Source organism: Centrocercus urophasianus, unplaced genomic scaffold (assembly GCF_019232065.1).
Source record: "Centrocercus urophasianus isolate 14NV4802_14NV808 unplaced genomic scaffold, USGS_Curo_1.0 seq_30, whole genome shotgun sequence".
In the NCBI taxonomy this organism is placed as follows: domain Eukaryota; kingdom Metazoa; phylum Chordata; class Aves; order Galliformes; family Phasianidae; genus Centrocercus; species Centrocercus urophasianus.
In genome coordinates, this window is record NW_024884867.1 from 11,583,974 (window position 1) to 11,602,337 (window position 18,364).

At 45.0% G+C, this 18,364-nt stretch overlaps 1 protein-coding gene across 7 annotated transcripts in view; it reads left to right on the forward strand.

The window, feature by feature from the left end:
* Positions 1-8,995, forward strand: part of GNB1L (G protein subunit beta 1 like) — a 35,589-nt gene extending 26,594 nt beyond the window's left edge. For all 7 annotated transcript variants that reach the window (XM_042828674.1, XM_042828675.1, XM_042828677.1 and 4 more), the window contains exons 6-7: positions 2,373-2,588; positions 7,226-8,995. In XM_042828674.1, coding sequence (XP_042684608.1) covers positions 2,373-2,588; positions 7,226-7,492 — 483 coding nt within the window. In that variant the 3' untranslated portion in view covers positions 7,493-8,995. The remainder of the gene's footprint in view (positions 1-2,372; positions 2,589-7,225) is intronic.
* The last annotated feature ends 9,369 nt before the right edge of the window (positions 8,996-18,364 follow it).

Sequence of the window (18,364 nt, forward strand, 5' to 3'; positions counted from 1 at the left end):
TATAAACTATAGCAATTATTCTTGTTGAGCTGACAGCAGATCACCTTCTCTTCCTTCCTTGACAGTTATCCAAATGCAACATCGAACTGCTCTGTTTAGGAAGAATGATGATTTGTAATTTAAATTTTCCACTGACACCAGAACATGGCTGGCAAAGTCGTTTCTCCAGAAGTGTCCATTATGTACAGCTGAAATAAGTGGGCTGTTGTGAAGCACTGCTTGATGAGGCCAGGCATCAGACTGAGAGCTTCTCCAATCTTTCAATAGCTGTTATTAAGTTCAGGTATATGTATTCATTAAAGTATTACACGCTCGAGCATGTCAGGAGGAACCTCAGGAACTACAGGAGCCCTTGCTTTCACAGAAAAAAACGCTTTTTAAAACAGACCAATCTCTCACTGCAAATTCCATTTCTGAAGTTAAGTTGAGATGCCTGCAGCAGAAAGAGAAATGTTTCTGCTGGCCATTTGCTGTGATGCTGGGCACCCACTGTGAGGTGGGGAGCACCCACAACACTTGGCCACCCTGTTTTGAGGCAGAAGACCCAGCTCTGCCCGTCCCAATCTTGTTTTGTTGGATAAGGAAAGTCTGACCATCCAAGAAGAGCCTCAAGAAGAGCAGTCTGCTCACAGAAGAGCACTACAGTAACAGCTCTTCTCAGTTTTTCTGTCCAAACTGGGGGCTTTCTTAAACTTAATGTACCTATAAAATACTTTGGGTTTTTTTTTAATTAAAATACATTTTAATTCAGATTTTTATTCTTTTCTTTACTCCAACGTTTAAAAAAAAAGAGCACTCTCCATCCAAAATACCTAACATTTAACATTGTGAACTTGCATATATTTGACAGTTATTCTTTGCTCTGATGTTATTTTAACAAAAAAAAGGATTGTGCCCACATGTGGCCAAAGCAAGGCCTCTGCCTCTTCCAAAGAAAAGGAACCTTAAAGTCAGGAGTGAGACTTGTACAGGATTTGAGGTGAGGGCAGACCTGCTTTGTTTCCTTATTTTAAAGAGCAGTTTTGTTCCCTGCATGGTAAGATTTATTCCTCATTTAAATGTTTCTTTGGGCTGAATAAATCTGAAAAAGAACGCAGTGCTTTTACTCAGCAGCTTTATTTCCCAGACCACCCATCTCTTGTTGGTTAAATTCCCCCTGGAAGAAATAATCACCCGTGGGAGAGCAGGCTGGGCCATTAATAGAGGTGGTGAGCTCTTGGTCAGTGCAGGCTTGTAGCACACCACTGGCAGCAAGTCCATGTGAAGAACCTCATTCAATCACGCGATGCCGGTGACAACTATTTCTTTATAAACATCCTTTAACTTGAGTTTGTTTCCAACACTAAACAACAGATCGTAGGATCAGGACAGGTTTGGAAATAACTGAATAAGCTCTGGGATGCGTTTCTTAGGTTGGTGTCCCTGCAGGAGGTGGTCATCATCCCAGTGTCTGTTTGGTGCGTTGTCTCTCTCCTATTAAAAGAAAACCCTGCAGCAGATGCTTGTTATTTAGTTGCTTTTCATTCGGGATTTGCATCTTCACTCACGCAGCCAGTTGGTGCTTACAGGGTCATTAGTCTTTGGCTGGAGCGATGATGAATATTTTCCTTAAGTGTGACATGTAATCCAGTAATGTTCCCCTCTTTGAGTTATTTCAGAGGCTTAAATAAATTAGGTGTCTGCCCAGGGTGCCGTGCCCTTTGGCCTGTGACATCATTAATCAAAATAGCCTTCAGTTGGTTACAGTGGGACTCGGGCGCCTGTTAACCCCTTGGTGGCTCGCCCAGAGGTCTCTGAAGAGGTTTGGTGTCCAGCCTGATGTGCTGCAGTGCCTGCAGTCCCTGTGAGCAGCCCTGCTTTGGCAGCGTGCAGCTGCACTGGCGCGTGGCTCTTCTCAGTGCCCGCATGGTTCTGCACAGCTCGATGCTCTATTTATTTTTCTATTTCTTATTTTTTTTAACAATTGCAATGAACTTTAGGCCACGAGTTAAAGCTTCAGAAACTTCAGGCAGTCTTTTTGCAAGTGTTGTACAGGGCTATAGATTGGACTTTCAGTAATCTTCTGTGTGTGAATATAATATACATGCATGCATTAGATATCTGCTACATGCATCAAGTATAAAATGTTACGTGGTGATACAGAAGCTGAGTGCTTGTCAGCAGTTGCTGGTAATGCTGTTAGTAAAAGTGGTGGACACACAGAGATGCGTCCTTACTGGTGGCACTGGCAGTTAGACTTCTAAACTCTTCTCTATTACACCTGTCAGCATTTTCATTTACTTTCTCGATGCTTGATCTAATAAAACCTAGTTGGAGGTGAGAATTTCACAAACAGACTGCTCACTTCTCAGTTTTATTTTTCTCTTGGTCAGGGCAGCTGTGGTTCACAACCGTCGCTTCTGGCCGGCTATGAAGATGGATCGGTGCTCCTTTGGAATTTGTCAACGGGAAAAGTGTTGAGCCAACTGATTTGCCACCAGGAGCCGGTGATGAGCCTTGACTTTGACTCAGAGAAGGCCAAAGGGATCTCGGGCTCATCCGAAAAGGTGCTTAGCATCTGGAGCCTCAATGAGCAACAGAACCTGCAGGTCAGTGCCGCTGGCCCTTCAGTGTCATTTATCCCACTTTGCACTAACAGTTTGATAGACTAAAAAATTATTTAGTCATGGAGAAGAGTTGTTGCAGACCTCTAGCTAATTAATCACAGACTGGTTAGAATGCTTGTGCTATGTGCCTAGACTTAACAAAGGACGGTGAGGATTTAAAAAAAAAAAGGCTCTCACATGTTTCTGGTTTTACTGAAGTTGCAGCAGGCGTGCAGGCCTAGCATTTCTCAAACCATTGCCTCCATGTCTTCATTTATCACGTTAGTAGTATCCAGCTCTCAGAACGTCTCAAACATTATAAATGACTTACAAAAATGAGAAACAAAGGATTGCTTTTCCAGAGGTTCTGCTTGAATGGATAGAGTTTTCCTTTTGCTGTGGAGAAAGACAGAACATTGCATGAGATACCTGACAAACTGAAAGAACAGGCATAGCCTGGCTAAGGGGATGCGAGGGGTAGGCAGCTAGCTTCCCTTTGCACTTCTAGCATGCTAGCTGGAGACAGGGAAAGAATAAGTTCACATTGGTTTATGTAGGTTTATGCCTGAGCTATATGCACCTGGAGTGGCAGGTTTAGGGGTAGGTCTCATAATCACCACCAGTTCAGTCTCTGCTCGTGAATGGCAATAAATATTGCTTAATCTAGACAACTTAAGCAAGTGTTCCAACACTGCCAAGGGGTTAAGGAGGTTTTAAGTAGGTGTGGAAATAAATTGTGTAAATAAAGGCTCTTGAAAATGGCCCATCCATTGCCCCTGCACTGCTGAGCGCTTTATTTTTTGCAGTTGTTGGTAAGGCAGTTGTTCCCTGAACACACATTGCCACTGTGTGCCCCTGTGTATCTCTTCAGAACAACTGGGTGCATGGATTCAAGGAAGAAACAACTGCTCTTAGCGCTTGCAGCTGTTGCAGATTTTGTGAGGCAGCGTGATGAGTTGATGCCATTTTCTGAACAGTTACAAGAACAGCAATTCCCCGGGCGTTTGGCAGTGACATCATGTGGGGACGCCGTCAAGAGCTGCGATCTGATCACCGCAGCACTGACGGATCAGCACGGCACTAGCATTCAGTACGTGCTTTACACATACACCCGACTGAGGTGCTGTTTGCAGCACACAGAGCTCACCAGGTGCTGAGGAGAAAGCCAACTTTAATATGCAGTTAGCCACGAAATAGGAGAGGCAGTCTAGATTCTGAATGGAAGCAATGAAGCAGCAAGTGAATGTGATTGAAGCAGAGTTTAACAAGTCTGGTGCATAGCTGTCCTAGTTGGGCTTTGTCACGTTTGCCCCCACAGCCTACACCTGGAGTCCATTGCTCAGGGAAGCTGAAGGACAGTGAGTAGGTAAGGCTCAGTAAGAGACCTGGTATTGAGCCTGGTTTTCTAGAAATCTGACACCATGGCAGGTTTCCTTAAGATTCGGATACTTGCTGTTGGAAAGGAAGTCATTCCTTCCTATTAATTATAGCAGGGCATTCAAAGAAAATCCTGCTCTTCACAGCACGTTACACTTATGAGTGAATTGTAATGCAGGGTAGGACTTGGGGAAAAATCACAAGTTGTTCACCTGAAATATTGCAGATGTTTTCCACAGAGCGCTCACGGTCAGTTACGCCTTCAGAGCATCACACTGATGGCCCTATTTCTCAGGAGAAATTGAAATGCCAAATGTTGTAACCCATAAGTAATGCCTTGGTGCTTCGTGCGTGGTGTGAATTCCCCAATAAAGTGCATCTTTCATGTGAGCACTACAGGCTGTCAAGGACATAGCTTGTGGGGTTTTTTCTCTACTATTACATTAATAATAAAAACCAGATGGGGACTTTTCTTTTTTGGCATTCCAGTTACCTGAGGTAATGGTAGATGGTGGAAAGCCACTCAGTGGCACGTTATTTTTATTCTAAAAGGTTTTAATAAGTAAACGTGGTGCGTAGCTATCTGCTGTTGGAGAAATAATGATGCAATGATGGTACTTCAGCTCTGTTTTAAGTGGCAGCGTTCCAGTGTGTCAGTGAATAGATGATGAAGGTACTTCATCATTTATCGCTATGGGGAAAGTGGTGCATTGTCTTGTACAAGAAAATTGCTGAAATCATCTCTGTCAGCAGATGACTGGATTGGTTATGAGCCTTCTGATTTGGCTGAGATAGTATAATTAAGTGGTTACATTTGTGATGGAAAGTAGGAGGTAAACAGCTTCCACAGGTGAATAAACGAAGCAGAACTAAAATCCAGTCATCAAAGGAGCACTCGACTTTCATGGGGCAAGAAAGAAAATTCTATGAAAGCTGCAGTGTAGGTAAGCATGCAGGTTCTGTTGGTCGGGTTACCGAGGTTTTTCCCTTAAATGCAGAAGTTGAAGTTGCTGCTGTATTTGCTACTTTTTAAAAAACAGCTCAAACACATAATTTGGGTGTAGGAGAGGCTGATTTTAATAAGAAAAATCGTAGATGGCAAGTGTTGAGGAAAGGAGAGGTGGATGTCTGGTCTCAGCATGTCAGAATTTCTTCATGAATCTGCCAGTAGATACAAGTGTCCTTGGCCATGACTGGCTGGAAGCAGCTCACCTGTTCGTGGCTTTGTTTTCTTAATTCTAAATTAGCTTTCTGATTAGGAAACAATGTTGGTATGTATTTGGCTACAGTGTTTCCCTGTTACTGACACTGTGGCCACATCCTGGCAACAGGATTTCACCTGGCTGCAAAAACCTTGAGCAAGTTGTTCTCTGTTTTTCCTCTCTCACCTCCTGGATTTGCAAATTGTGCACAAATGCCCACTGTTCCCTCATGTTCCATAGCCAAAAGGCATCTCCATTATAGGCTTCACTTTCAAGTTGTAGCGTGCTGCTGACATGCAATTTCACCCAGTCGTCCTGATTTTGCTGTATGGATCTCACCTACATAATTGACAGTAATGATGGGAAGCACCACACCCAGGACTGGCTATAGCCATTAGCTAATAATCTCAGTTACAGAGAAAGGCCCATCTTACTTGCAGCTGCCAAGCCGGTGATGTAACAGCTCCTCCCCTTCCAGTAGACACATGGCAACGAAAATCCCACTGAAGCTATGAGATATTACTGCAACTGGGGAGTTTGGAAGTATCTATCAGCAAAAAGCACAAGTTCTGCAGTAGCAGCACTGCAAGGAGGCCCACAGACAGCCTCCTACCACTGAACAGGCTTAGCAAAACTCGCTGTCCCTTGTGAATTGGTTGAAGACACACTTGTCCTTCTCCATGCAAGAAGCAGGCACATGTCGTTTGGTCTTTTTCTCAGTGAGGTGCAGCCCTGCTGCTTGAGCCGGGCACTTGTTACATCGCTGAGAAGTAACTGCTTCCAGCTTTGTTCCTGGAAAAGGCCAGTGTGCCTTCAGTTGCATGTGAAAGCAACTCTGATGTGTGGCTGGAGTTTCAGTTTTCTGAATTCTGTGTTACAGTTAACACAACCTGAAATTAATACGTGCTGCTATCCTGTACTACAGTCCCGTAACATCATGGAACTTTCATCTTGAAGGGAAGTTACTCAGATAAAAATGTGCTTTTAAGTCCCTTTTCCTGAAAACAATAGATAACATGCATTGCATTAGATTAAGCTTTGCTTCAAGAGATGGTTGTTACACATTTAGTCCTAAGAAGACAGCAGCATGTGTCATTTCTAAATGTAATCCCTAGCTGTGCTTACAAATAACCACAAGTCGAGATCAGCATACACTTAAAAAGGTGTCTTCCCATTGTGACAAAGCTGGGCTATTTCAACACAAGCTGCCTGTGTTTCAGGGACAGACTGCTGACTAATGTAAGTTACCTGAGGTGAGAACAGCACAGTTGTATGACGTGGGGCTTTTCTGGTGTTTCAGGGGAAGTTCGTGACAGTGAAGCAAGCTTTTCTTTTCAAGGGCTGTGCCCAGTGAGTCAAGAATGAAGTTTATTACCTTTCAATTCAGTTGTGCCCCTCGGAAACTTGTGCTGCAGTAGTCTGCAAGCAGAAACAAAAGACTTCAAGGTAGAAATCAATAACTTGTTTGTAATCCCCTTCTTGGCATTTGCTGTAAATAAGTCCCTTGGGGAGAGGCACTGGAACTACAGATTTCCTGACCCTGTAACGTAATTCCTGGAAGCATTCCTTTCTCAAGAATCTGGTAAATACTGCTACAGCTTACTGGGGCTTTTGTGAGGGGTTACAGTAGTAGAAATAAGTAGTGGGTAGTTTAAAGGACAGTTCAGAATCTCAGCATGGGAATATTGCAAGAGAGGGGAAGATATCTGGCCAGAGCTCTGAACGTTGCCACTCACAAAAGAAGAGCTGGAAGGGCAAAGCTGCGCAGTCTGATTCTCAGTCTCAGACCCTTGTGCCACAGCTTCACTTGTGACCAAATGTAAACAGCTTTAAATGCAATACAAATTAAAAACACACAAGGAACATTCAGGGAATGGCGCTGGAGATAGTTAAGGTCAAGTTAACTGTTCTCATTAATGCTTTACCTGCCGTGTGATGAAAAGCATCTGTGTGATGCCAGTGTGCGTACGGGTGAATGGTCTACCTTCAAAATCCCAGAAGGTTCTATTTTCTTCTGCTTGCCTGAAACGATCAGAGCTCATCTATGACTTTCTCACACAGGTTCAGAAAACACACGGACTTGTCAATGCTGGCATATCTGATATCACCATCCGTCCAGACAAGAAGATTTTAGCAACAGCAGGGTGGGATCATCGCATCAGGATCTTTGGCTGGAAAAAACTGAAGCCCTTAGCAGTGCTGGACTACCACACCGCAACTGTCCATTCTGTGTCCTTCTCAGACCACAGCAGCCCCACTGACAGACTGCTGGCAGCTGGTGCAAAGGATCACCGCATCAGCATCTGGTCCATATACACTCAGACGTGACAGTTTGCATTGTCATGCGCTGGGAAGTAGGATCGATGAAGCCATTCCTTACACAGTACCTCAAACCTGGACCTGGTGAAGTAGTAGAACTTTTTTTCCAGGCAGAGGTGAGTGTCTGGAAATTGCTAGATTAAAATTCTGTGCTGACTGTTCATGTGGAAAGTTCCGTCTCCCATGGAGGGGAGTTGACTTCTAAAACTTACAACAGGCAGAGCAAGGCCAGTCATGAACAGTGACAGAGGACTGGCTGCTGAGTTCTGCTGCAGGTTTTGCAACAGCTTTTTCTGTGGCATATTGCTAAAATACCTTGGGCCAATTTCTGGAAAAAGAACTGGAATTTCTCAGCCTTCTGTGGGAGCAGAATGTCTCTGCTCGTAAGTCACTTGTGTATCTAACAATCTGTATCAGTGTAAAATACCTCTCTTCTGTGAGAACTTACACCCATTAAACCAGCTCCAGTGGTTTTTCATTGTCAGTTACTTTTTCTTCCCTGTAAGTGAAAGGCTATCAGAGCAGCCTTGATTTGTTCGCACTTCTGTCAGTTTCTAACTTAAACCAACAGCCAGGAATGTGACTTGGGACGGCCTTTGGCATTTATGAATTTCATTATGTCTCCCGTCACCTCAAGTCTCACAATTAATCACAAGAAGAAAAGGGGAAAAATAACCTTCCCCTGCACTGCACTGCAAAGCTATGTAAAGCCTTTTACAGAGCCAGTGCTAAATCCTTTCCATGGACTGACTAGCTGAAGGATTTAAACTCAGCAATCCAATTAGCGCCTTCTCCTTGGAGAGTTAGGGTAAGTTTCAGCATGGCAAGGCTGGGATTCAGCTACACGACTCACATTAACATGTAGGGGAATTTCATGGATAAATCCTTACCCACACAGTGCAGATGGATCCATTAACTTGTCATCTCCATGGTCACAGAAGCTGAAATTCTTTCACGAAGGAGGGTTTTTCTGAGTGGTGAAGCATTAGCATTCTCTGACTGCACCAAGAAGATCTCTGTGAACAGACTGTCCTGCTTTGGTCCCTTTGAAGTCACACAACTGCAGCTGTCCCACAGAAGCACTCAGCTGATGCCAGGTTGTTGGGGACCTAATTTCAGAGACTAAAGACTATGGAACAGCTCCACAGACAGCAGTGCTCGTGTTGTGCAGGTTCTGCACCAGTGGTATTTTGCTGTAAATGTTTTTCTGCCTTGTTACAAGGTTAATAGCAGAGAAAATGTCACCAGAACTGTAGTGAACAGCAACATCAAGAGATTCCCAAAATAAAAGCCTGATGTTCTTGCTCTCACAGAAACAGCACCCTGTTCTACCAGCTTTTCTAAAGAAAATTTGGTCTTGCACCTTTTGGAGTGTGACAGCACTTCAACAATTCATTTCTTTGAGTGTTTCTTTACTGTTAGGCAGCTGCACCAATGATCACACTGCATTAAAAAAGGCAAATCCTAATTTTGAGTGATCCTGAGTCAGAGGGTGGTGCTGGTGTTCATTACATCTATCAGACACTGTTGCCTAGATAGCAATGGCTCCATCTGCACACATCATCCACCTCCCACGCAAAGGAGGAGTTGCCTGTGCCATACACGAGTCTCCAGGCCAGGAGGACAGAGTCCTTCTGCACAGACCTGCTGCTAGAAGAGACTGCCATCTCTTCCTTAGGACACAGCCCAGGTGTAACCACTCAGGTTTTAGTCTCCACTTAAGATTATAAACCAATCGCTCAGATTTTTAATAAGCTGTAAAAGCCACGTCCCCATCCGCCCTGTGCTGTGCAGTCACAGCCCCTTTTCTTATCAGTAAGCTCTATGGGAGAGATGAAGGTCAGTGCCCCGCAACTGCTGTCAGGCTGGTGGCTGGGCACAGTCAGCTCTCCATCTTCTCATGCAGACTCCGGGCGCCCTGGGACACAAGATCAGCACTGCACAGCCACCTCTTCACACTGCTGCCCGAGGTGCAGGAAGAGCTGCTGCCGTCATTGTGATCAAGGCCAGAGTGCTGCCTCAGGATGCCTGGCACCACAGGCACTGGACTGCTCCCTGCTGGAGCCCAGCATGGGTATTCAAGAGGCACATGGATAAAATGCCCTCAAGTAATACATACTTTAACTGGTTGCTGCAGGAAATAAGAATGGCCAAATCTGCTCCCTGTAGAGAAGAAAACCACTCCAGCCTCGTGTTCTCGAGCCAGGTCTCAAAGCAGTACAGAGCATTACTGTAATGAAGCCACAGCATGTAGTAAGTACCTTGATGCAAATACTGGCACAGAGGCAGCACCCAGCCACCCGCTCCAGAAGAACAAACACGTGCATTAATTTGAAGTGCTATTAGCTCACAGACACTGTTAGAAACTCTTCAGTATATTCTTCCCTCAGAAAATGCCACTTGCTGTCAAGGTTGATCTAAATTAACTACGGAGATTCACAAGGGGGACAAAGATTTACTAATAGGTCTGTTGGAACACACACTATGTGCCACTGCATTGGAATAACTGCCTTTTGCTAGGGGTTATATAGCTGTATTTATCTGACTAGACAGATGTAAAAACTCAGTCATGCAAATACAAACTGAAAACGAGAGCACGAGCTGCATCTGTATTCTTAGCAGCAGGCAGAAGAGGCAAAGAGTCTCATCAGCTTCAGGAGGAAGGACACGTGCAGATCACTTGCAAGAACAGATCCATCCTACACTTTGTTCTTTTTGCCTTACCCAGGCACCATCCATGACAGGTTAGTGCTGTAGATCACTGGCAATTTTTTTTAAACAGTAAAGAGAATTTTAATTTTTTTCACATTACAGTTTCCTTGAAATGAACAACCAGACTGATTAGTTTGGTTTAGAGCTGAGCCTAAATGCCATAGTTTGAACTAGAATTACAGTTTTCTAAAAGTTTATTTGCTTAAGGAGCAGACCTGGACCTTCCCAAAGCTGAGTAACTTCCACAAGAAGGATGGTGTATGTTCATATAGACTGTAAAATGCAGTTATCTGACAGCATCTAGAAAAGTACAATATTTCCAGAGGGGAGGGGGGAAATATTGCTAAGGCTCCTTGCAACTGAAACACAAGCATGGTCATCTGTCAACATTTCAGCTGACTTTCTAGCAGGAAGGTTTGAGTAAAGAGCCAACTTAAGTTGCTGGCATTAGCTCTGGAACATCCCTGTTGAGAATGGAATAGGGCTACCCTGTACCTGGCCTGAAGGATTCAGGAGCGAAGCTGAGGACAGCCAAGTTATTACAGAAGGCTTCCTCCCGAGAATCACTGCCTTTGCACTACAAGAGGGAAGAAAGCAACAAGCATCCATAAACTAATAGAAAATAAATCCCAAACACTAACATTTGTTCAGCAATTACACAGAATATTTATCACCACTGCAATGAGTGGCGATCTCTGACACCCCCCAGTATTTTCTGCAAATGAACCCATCAGTCCCAAACCTTTCTCTTATCAGCACCTGGGCCATAAAGCAAGCATTGCTGACTTCGGTGTCGGTGAGAGGGAAGAGGAGATTAATGGTATATGAGCAAAAAAGGAAGGAGGCTGAGGGCCTGCAACAGGACCGCTGCTGAGGTCAGCCCTGTGCCATGCATTGCACGAGTGACCACGAAGGGAGGCTGTGCAAGCTCAGCTGGGATCATATTTGAAGGAGCAGATTATTATAGTGAAGACAATATTGGTTTCTGAACTGCTTTGATTTTGAGCTTACTTAAGATGCACCTACAAAGCCATCTTCTTAAAAATTAATAAATCTTTCCTTTAATTCAGTCTGCCAAGAATGAAGATTGAATGCTGACTACTGCAGGAGACACCGTAGTGATGCAAACCAAAGGACTAGGGATTAAACAAGGATTACTCAGCACTAAATCAATGTGCTTCCCTTTGGCCTGTGTGTCTGTGGTGTGAAAGTGTGGATGGTTACATAAAACATGGTCCATGACTACCTGGATTAACACTAGCCCATGTTAAAGCAGTGCTGAGACAGAAGATTTGATATTTAAGCATAACTATTCTGTGTATTACCAAGAGAAATAATAATAACGATGGCACGAGTAAGGAATAAAGAACAGCTTTTTCTTTATAGTAGTCTGCAATTCCAGCCTGGATCCCCACGCTAGAGTGATTTTACAAGTAGGCCTGGCTCCATTTAATCTGTGCACTGCAGGTTTATTTTATAACGTGAAGAAAACTAACAATGAAGATTGCAGCGGTTTTTGGCAGTTCATTTGAGGATCTCACAGTATGAAACTAAACACAACAAAAACGTGCTGCCCTATTGGCTAAAGGAGGCAGACCTGAAGCACACTTGTTGTAAGACTTGCCAACAATACCACATTAAACACAGCAAGTAGCCAAACTCCCCATCCCCTGGCCGCACCACGCAGCGCCAGCCTTTGGTCCCGACTGCCTTGGTTGGGCACACAGCTGTTGCCATGTCTGGCATTATTACCAGCCCCCCTTACCAAATAACACACATAACGGCTTCATTTGGGTGGAGACATCTCCTCTACTCATTTTTAAAGGATATCAGCTTCATTTACTCAACCTATTACAATTTCTTTTTCCCATAACGGCGTCCTCACACCCCCGGTACATTTTGTGCTCATGTCTGAAGAGGTAAATTTTAAGTTTCAGCTATCGGTGGTTTATTTTCCTTCAGCACAATCCATCACAAAAACATTGGTGCTATGTGTTATTAAACCGCGTAGTTGGGAACATGGCAACACAATTTCTCAGTTTTGAACATTCCACTCCCCTAATTAATTGAATACATCTGTATGTTATACCAACATTACTGTACAGTGCCTTATTCTGACTTACCGCATAGGAATTTGATGTGCAGTTCAGTGTCATAAGAGGAAGAGAAAGGGAGAGGGCACGAAACTCAAATGGAAGCAGCCCTTATAAGAGCTCAGATCTCCAAAGAAGAACCTTGAAGCCAAGCACCTCCAGCAAGGTGCCAGATGCCCTGCAGGACAAGGACAGCACATGAGAAGAGAACCCAGACTGAGCAGGAGGTGAAGTGACAGCCTGCCTTTTAGAACTCGTACAGCAGCTTCAGAAGTACTTGCTGTCGCCAGCCCACATCCTTGTTTAAAGGGGTTGGACCATTAGGAAATCCTACAGACAACTACGGGCACCTGCAAAGGAGCGTGTGCTCACCCAGGCAAACACTCAACTTGTGCTCTGCTTCCCACACCAGTGGCAATAGCAGCAGAAGGGCTGAGCTCTGGAAGCAGCCACACGCACTGCAGCAGCACCGGCCCAGAGCTGCACCAACTCCTTACAGCAGAGCAATGCAAATACTTACTCTGACAATTGCCTACTTCAATTAGAAATTCTAATTTAAAAAGATGGTACATCAAACTGAGATTACAGCTGGGATGCTATTTGTTCTCAGTTTTTATTCAGAGTGCATAAATCACAACATTAAAAAAACCAAAACACTTTCCATACAGACACAATCTCTCTCCTACCAGCTGTGGGGATGATAGATCCTGATTATGTCCAGAACAGGGAACACAGGGAGGATCTTGAAATGCTCAGCAAGACCTGCTCTCCAGCTCTGGCATCCCATGCACACACCATGCTGCTCACTATGAACGAGTTCTGGCATAGGTGGAGGCAGGTGAACTATATAATAACTTCCAACATGGCAGACATCAGACATGTGGTATTTGTCTTGCTGGTTAACTTGAAAGAATTGCTGATGTGAAATCTTGGTGAATACATCATGCTCACAGAAAAGCAGGTAGTCTGCTTTTAACACAAAGCTCATGGCAAGTGTTGTCTCTTCAGGTACATTTTGCTCAGATACTTTGATGGCATGCAGGCTTGGCATCATGCTAAACAGAGACATTGAGTCCCTACAGCGTTATCAGCTGACCCATCTGGCTTGAAGTAGATGACAACAAGCAGGAAAGGGAATAGCATGAAAGACTCACTTCGTGTTTGCAGAAATAAACCCGTGAGGCAGCACTCAAGTAAAATCAGAGCAGGAGGAGAGCTGCTGCGCTCCCTCTCACTGCTGCGCTCCCTCTCACCGTCCTGTCTAGCCCTAAGACGTTCAGCACAGGAAGGTTTTCACACTGGGTACCAGTGCCTGGTGGGGTGCAGCGAGGGGAAGCAGCTGCCCAGAAGCGAGGGATGATGAGAGCACTATGCAAGCAGAATAAAGAAGGCAGAACTGAGGCAGAGCCCAGCCATCAGCCACGTTACAGCCACTAAAGCAACTCTTCGTGCGAGGACCCCCGCTCAGTGTGCTTCAGTAAGCTCCGCATGCTTATTCCATGTTTAACTTCCTTTTCCAATTCAGACACGGCCCAGGGACTTCCTCCAAGTTTATGCCAGCACCCATTTCAGCAGCAGCAGCACGATGCCCTGCCCCTGCTACAGCCCGGGCTGTTAGCACAGCTATCCCCACAGCAGTCTATTGAGCTACAAAAACCCATACATACCCCTTCCTTCCCCAGGGCCCAGCACCCACTCAGCACGTTCAAACAGCAATTACCAGATCCCCTACTTAAGCTCTGGCTACACGCAGAGCAGGGCACTTGTTTTCTCGGTGAGGTGAACAACATGAAACGCCCATCCTCTCACGGAGTTGACAGCAGCTCTCCTTTATCAGCTACAGAAGCACGACCTGAGCTTAAGCTGCAAGCTGGTATTCCAGTTTCTGTGATTTTACAGCAGGAGCCTTAAGAATGCATACCTTCTCTTCACCATTACAATGCTCTGTATCCTTATAGAATTAGGTCCTACACGTGACTTCTGTGGCTTTTGTTCTTTATCACTTTGTTACTAACTCTAAATTAAATTTTAACTTGAATAAAAGTGAGTGATTTATTGTAATTATTTTGTATAGGCTGCTCTTCATAAACTTTTTTTTTAATCTGGAAAAACATTTAATTTCCCATATGGAAAGAACACATTCATCATACTTTACTTGGATATACTTGGCCGACTATTGCACATATATGCAAAACATATGTGATATATTCAGGGCTGAATTTCATAAAACAGAAATGCTATGAAATGCTATATAACAAATATATTACACAGACACATGCGGCCAATTTATAGAACTATGGTATCTTTGGTAAATTCACAATAGGTCATTTCCATTAATGGTGGGAGCGAGTGCATTTTTTTATAGCACATGCAAAGCATGCACGACTTTCCATGCATTTCCTGACAGGAGGCAGACCTCTGAAAAGCAGCATTTTGCACTACAGCACACGAGGGCACATCCACGTCTTTCAAGGTAACAGATACCTTCAAAACCAGCTCCTGCTTTTCACCTCGATCGCTTGTACAACACACTGGGCAAAAGATGAAGCATGAAATACTGCACGTGGAGCTCAGCAAACCTCAGGTACCAAAGAGATTCTCACAGACTGTGGGTGTCTGCTGCTTCAGTGGAGAGCACGTGGCAGAAGCACGTGGCGAATTCATGGTAACAGCCATTCGCAGCAGTCCCTGGGCATGGTTGCTTTCACCTGGGATCAGGTGAAATTAATTTGCTCTTGTAAATTAAATATCTTACTAATCAGGGGAAATACGATAACTAACAGGAAATAACTCCAATGTTTAATAAAAGCACGCAGGCAGGTAGGTATGCAATGCTATTTTGGCTGCACGTCTCATAGCAGAGCCTTGCAGCAACAGCCGAGTTACTGCTGGCCGATTATCGCACACACTAACCCACAGGTTGCCACACTTCCTTATTCGCGCCCACGTGCTTTCAAGTTCACATCTCAGGTTCCTAAGCCAGATCTGTATTTCTCTCTCCCATTGCGTATCCGCAAGCTCGGGCACAAGTTTTCTTAAGGGCTCGTTCCCCAGGCGTTCATCCGCTCGGTGCGATGCGCTGCTCTTCCCTCTGGAGGGAGCTTGCTCTTCGGGCACGGCCAGCGGCCGCCAGCTGCAGGGATGCCCGACGCCGAGCAGCGCCCGGCCGCGCGCCAAACCGCCGCAAGCGCTGGCGCAGGGGCTTCGCGGCGCCGCTCCCCGCCCTCCAGGCCAGCGGCTGCGCGGAGGGGAGCCGCAGAGCAGAGGGAACCGGGGGGGAACTCGGGGAGGAACGTCACGGCGGAGGTCCAGAAACGTCGACCTGCCGGCTACCGGCACGGAATCCGCTCCCACCAAAATCCTACGGCGCAGGAGGACAATTCTGCAGGTGAATATTTGCTCTCTGTGACCACGGAGGAGGATCGCAGCCACCAGAACAGGCTGAGAAAAGGACAACGGGGCTCAGCAGCTGTACAGAGCAAGCAGTGACCAAAGCAAATACAACATCCTGCCCAGCCCAGCAGCTGCAATCCGACTTCTGCTCTTACTGCAGTCCTCAGGTCATTCTGCACACAAAGGACATTGATGCACCCTGTGCTCGTGGGCACGTGAGATGACCGAGAGCCCAGCCGTGCTGACAGGTGCCTCCTGCTGACCCCCTTCAATTCCACCCAGATTATCACCAGGCCGTGCACAAGCAGAAAGAAAAATAAAAATTAAACAAACAAACAAAACAATGAAGTGTGTAAACAGCATTCATGAACACAAAGTACAGCTCGGTCTCATCTCACACTCTTATCCCTACACTGAGTTTAGCTGGATCCTCCAGAAAGGATGTGGAAAAACAGCAAAACAAGCTCCCAGAAGCCTGGTAACTGATCAAAGACCTCCCTTGTTTCACCTGCGAGTGCCTAATCCTCTATTTACCCACTGCAGCAAGCAATGTGTTCTTCAGACCTTTGGAGCAACCAGTAAATTCAGCCTGTACCTCTGGAAAATGGAGCCACATGGCTAATTTATTCTCTAGTGCTCTTTGGGAGAGACAAAGGATGCTTGTACCCCTAGTGTTCAAGCCTGTTTTACCAGCAGCTTTTAAATACACAGCATTATGTGTGACTTGAGGCAACTGTAAGTGGAAGCATTGTCTGGAAATGCTGCAGGTTTCTTTCAGGTACATGCCACAGGTCTCAGTGACAGCAGGTACTGAGTGAAGTTTAAACATACGTGTAATCAAACCACACAAAGTCATTTTTCAAATGAAACTGCAACGCAGGTATCACGCACAAGCCGTGCCTCGTTTATATCTCGACTAACTGGCCGACAGGTAGCATGAAATTAAAACATTACAGCTCTGTGCAGTTTTCAAGAAGATTTCCACTGCTCCGAGTGCTGTGCTACAAACTTCTTCATGTTTGCTCGTTGCAAGTGAATTTTCTGTTGCAACAGAAATACAACCGATTGTGTCTCTCGCATCTGGAAGTCTCATCCAGTGAGACGTGGACATCTCACAAGGAGGAAATACTGGTGAAAGCCCTCAGGCAGCGTGCTTTAAGGGCTAAAACACGATGCAAAATGGGCCACTAGCAAGCCTAATACTAACATGGGAAAGAACCTTGCGAATTGATGGTTTAAAAGCCATCAGTGAAAGGATGGAAACCATTTAAACGCTTAAAATGATCGGCGTGACACAGTTTCATGTTCTTCTGGTTCCTGAGCAGGACTCCCTGCGCCTGCAGGACAGCACAGAGGACAGCATGGTGACCCTCGGGGCCCAGAGCCCACAGCCACAGGTGAAAATCCTGTGGTATTCCTCTAAAAGAGATACATTGTGCTTCCTACAGACAGGCAAGGACCTCGAGTTGCTTTCTGCAGGAGCACAGTTTGGTCCTGATGTCGACTCCTTCAGTCCTCTCACTGCTTGGGAATCAAAATGCATTTGAAAAAGCGTGTGGCCAGTCTGCAGTAGAAGCCAGCAGCACCTCCTGCTGCACTCTGTATGTTTTAAGAAAACAGGTGCCAACAAGCATAAATAGAATCGTACCATATTCATTTCAACGTAAGACCCCAACCCTGCAAGCTGCTGCATAATGGGAGACCACCAGCAACCGGGGAGACAAAATGGAGGGGGCAGCCACCTATGAAGCCCCACTGTTTGCTCGGGGTAAACAACTCCTGGAGCTCCAGTGGAGCATCCCTCCTTATTTAACAGCCACCTCTTGCAGGGGAGGCTTCAACTTTGGCGCAGACAAACTGATGGGCATACAGAAGTAACCAAACAAAGAAAAGAAAGAGAGGGAAAGAAGAGGAAAAACATTTATAAATGTCATTGTCTGATGTCTTTCCAATTTAAATGTAACACGATTATCTACATATATCTACAATTATCTACACTATTTGCAGATACGATTCTTTGGTTATCTTCATTTTTCCCTCACGTTGCAACTATCAAGAAAAAAAATGTTTGTATAATCTTTGAAAGAAATAATAAATATAACAACTTCATTAAAGGTTTGACCAAAGCTTTGGCACTAATCCATTTACAGATAGCAATTCATATCTGAGAACTGTGACACAACAGTGGCAAAGCGACAGAGCACATCAGAGAGCTAAGCACAAAGCTATTTTACATCAGCCTTGCTGAGAACATCAATTATGGTTTTGTCAGACACAAAGAATCTCACAATTCACTGCAAATGTCAAAAAAAATACATATTTCTTGCACAACTCTTTTTCGTGGATCCAGATATATTTTTATAACAGAAAAAAGAATACATGACATGTCCCCGTCAGCCTGCACCCCTCCTCACACCCTTCCAAAACGTTTTGTGAGCCCAGTGCCAGCTGCCAGAGACAGAACAAGCGCTGCTGCTAACACTGCCACCCGCACAGCACAGGGTCATACTCTAGAAGACACCGGTAAACAGTAGCAGTTTGAAGTGAAAATGCACAAACGTGAACAGAGGACTCCAAAAAAAAGAAAAAAATAATAATGACCCCTCTTCTTTTCATAGCGGGAGAATCAGGAACGCATTTATAATACTGTATACCAACACGGCAGAGCTGCTCAATACCTTCT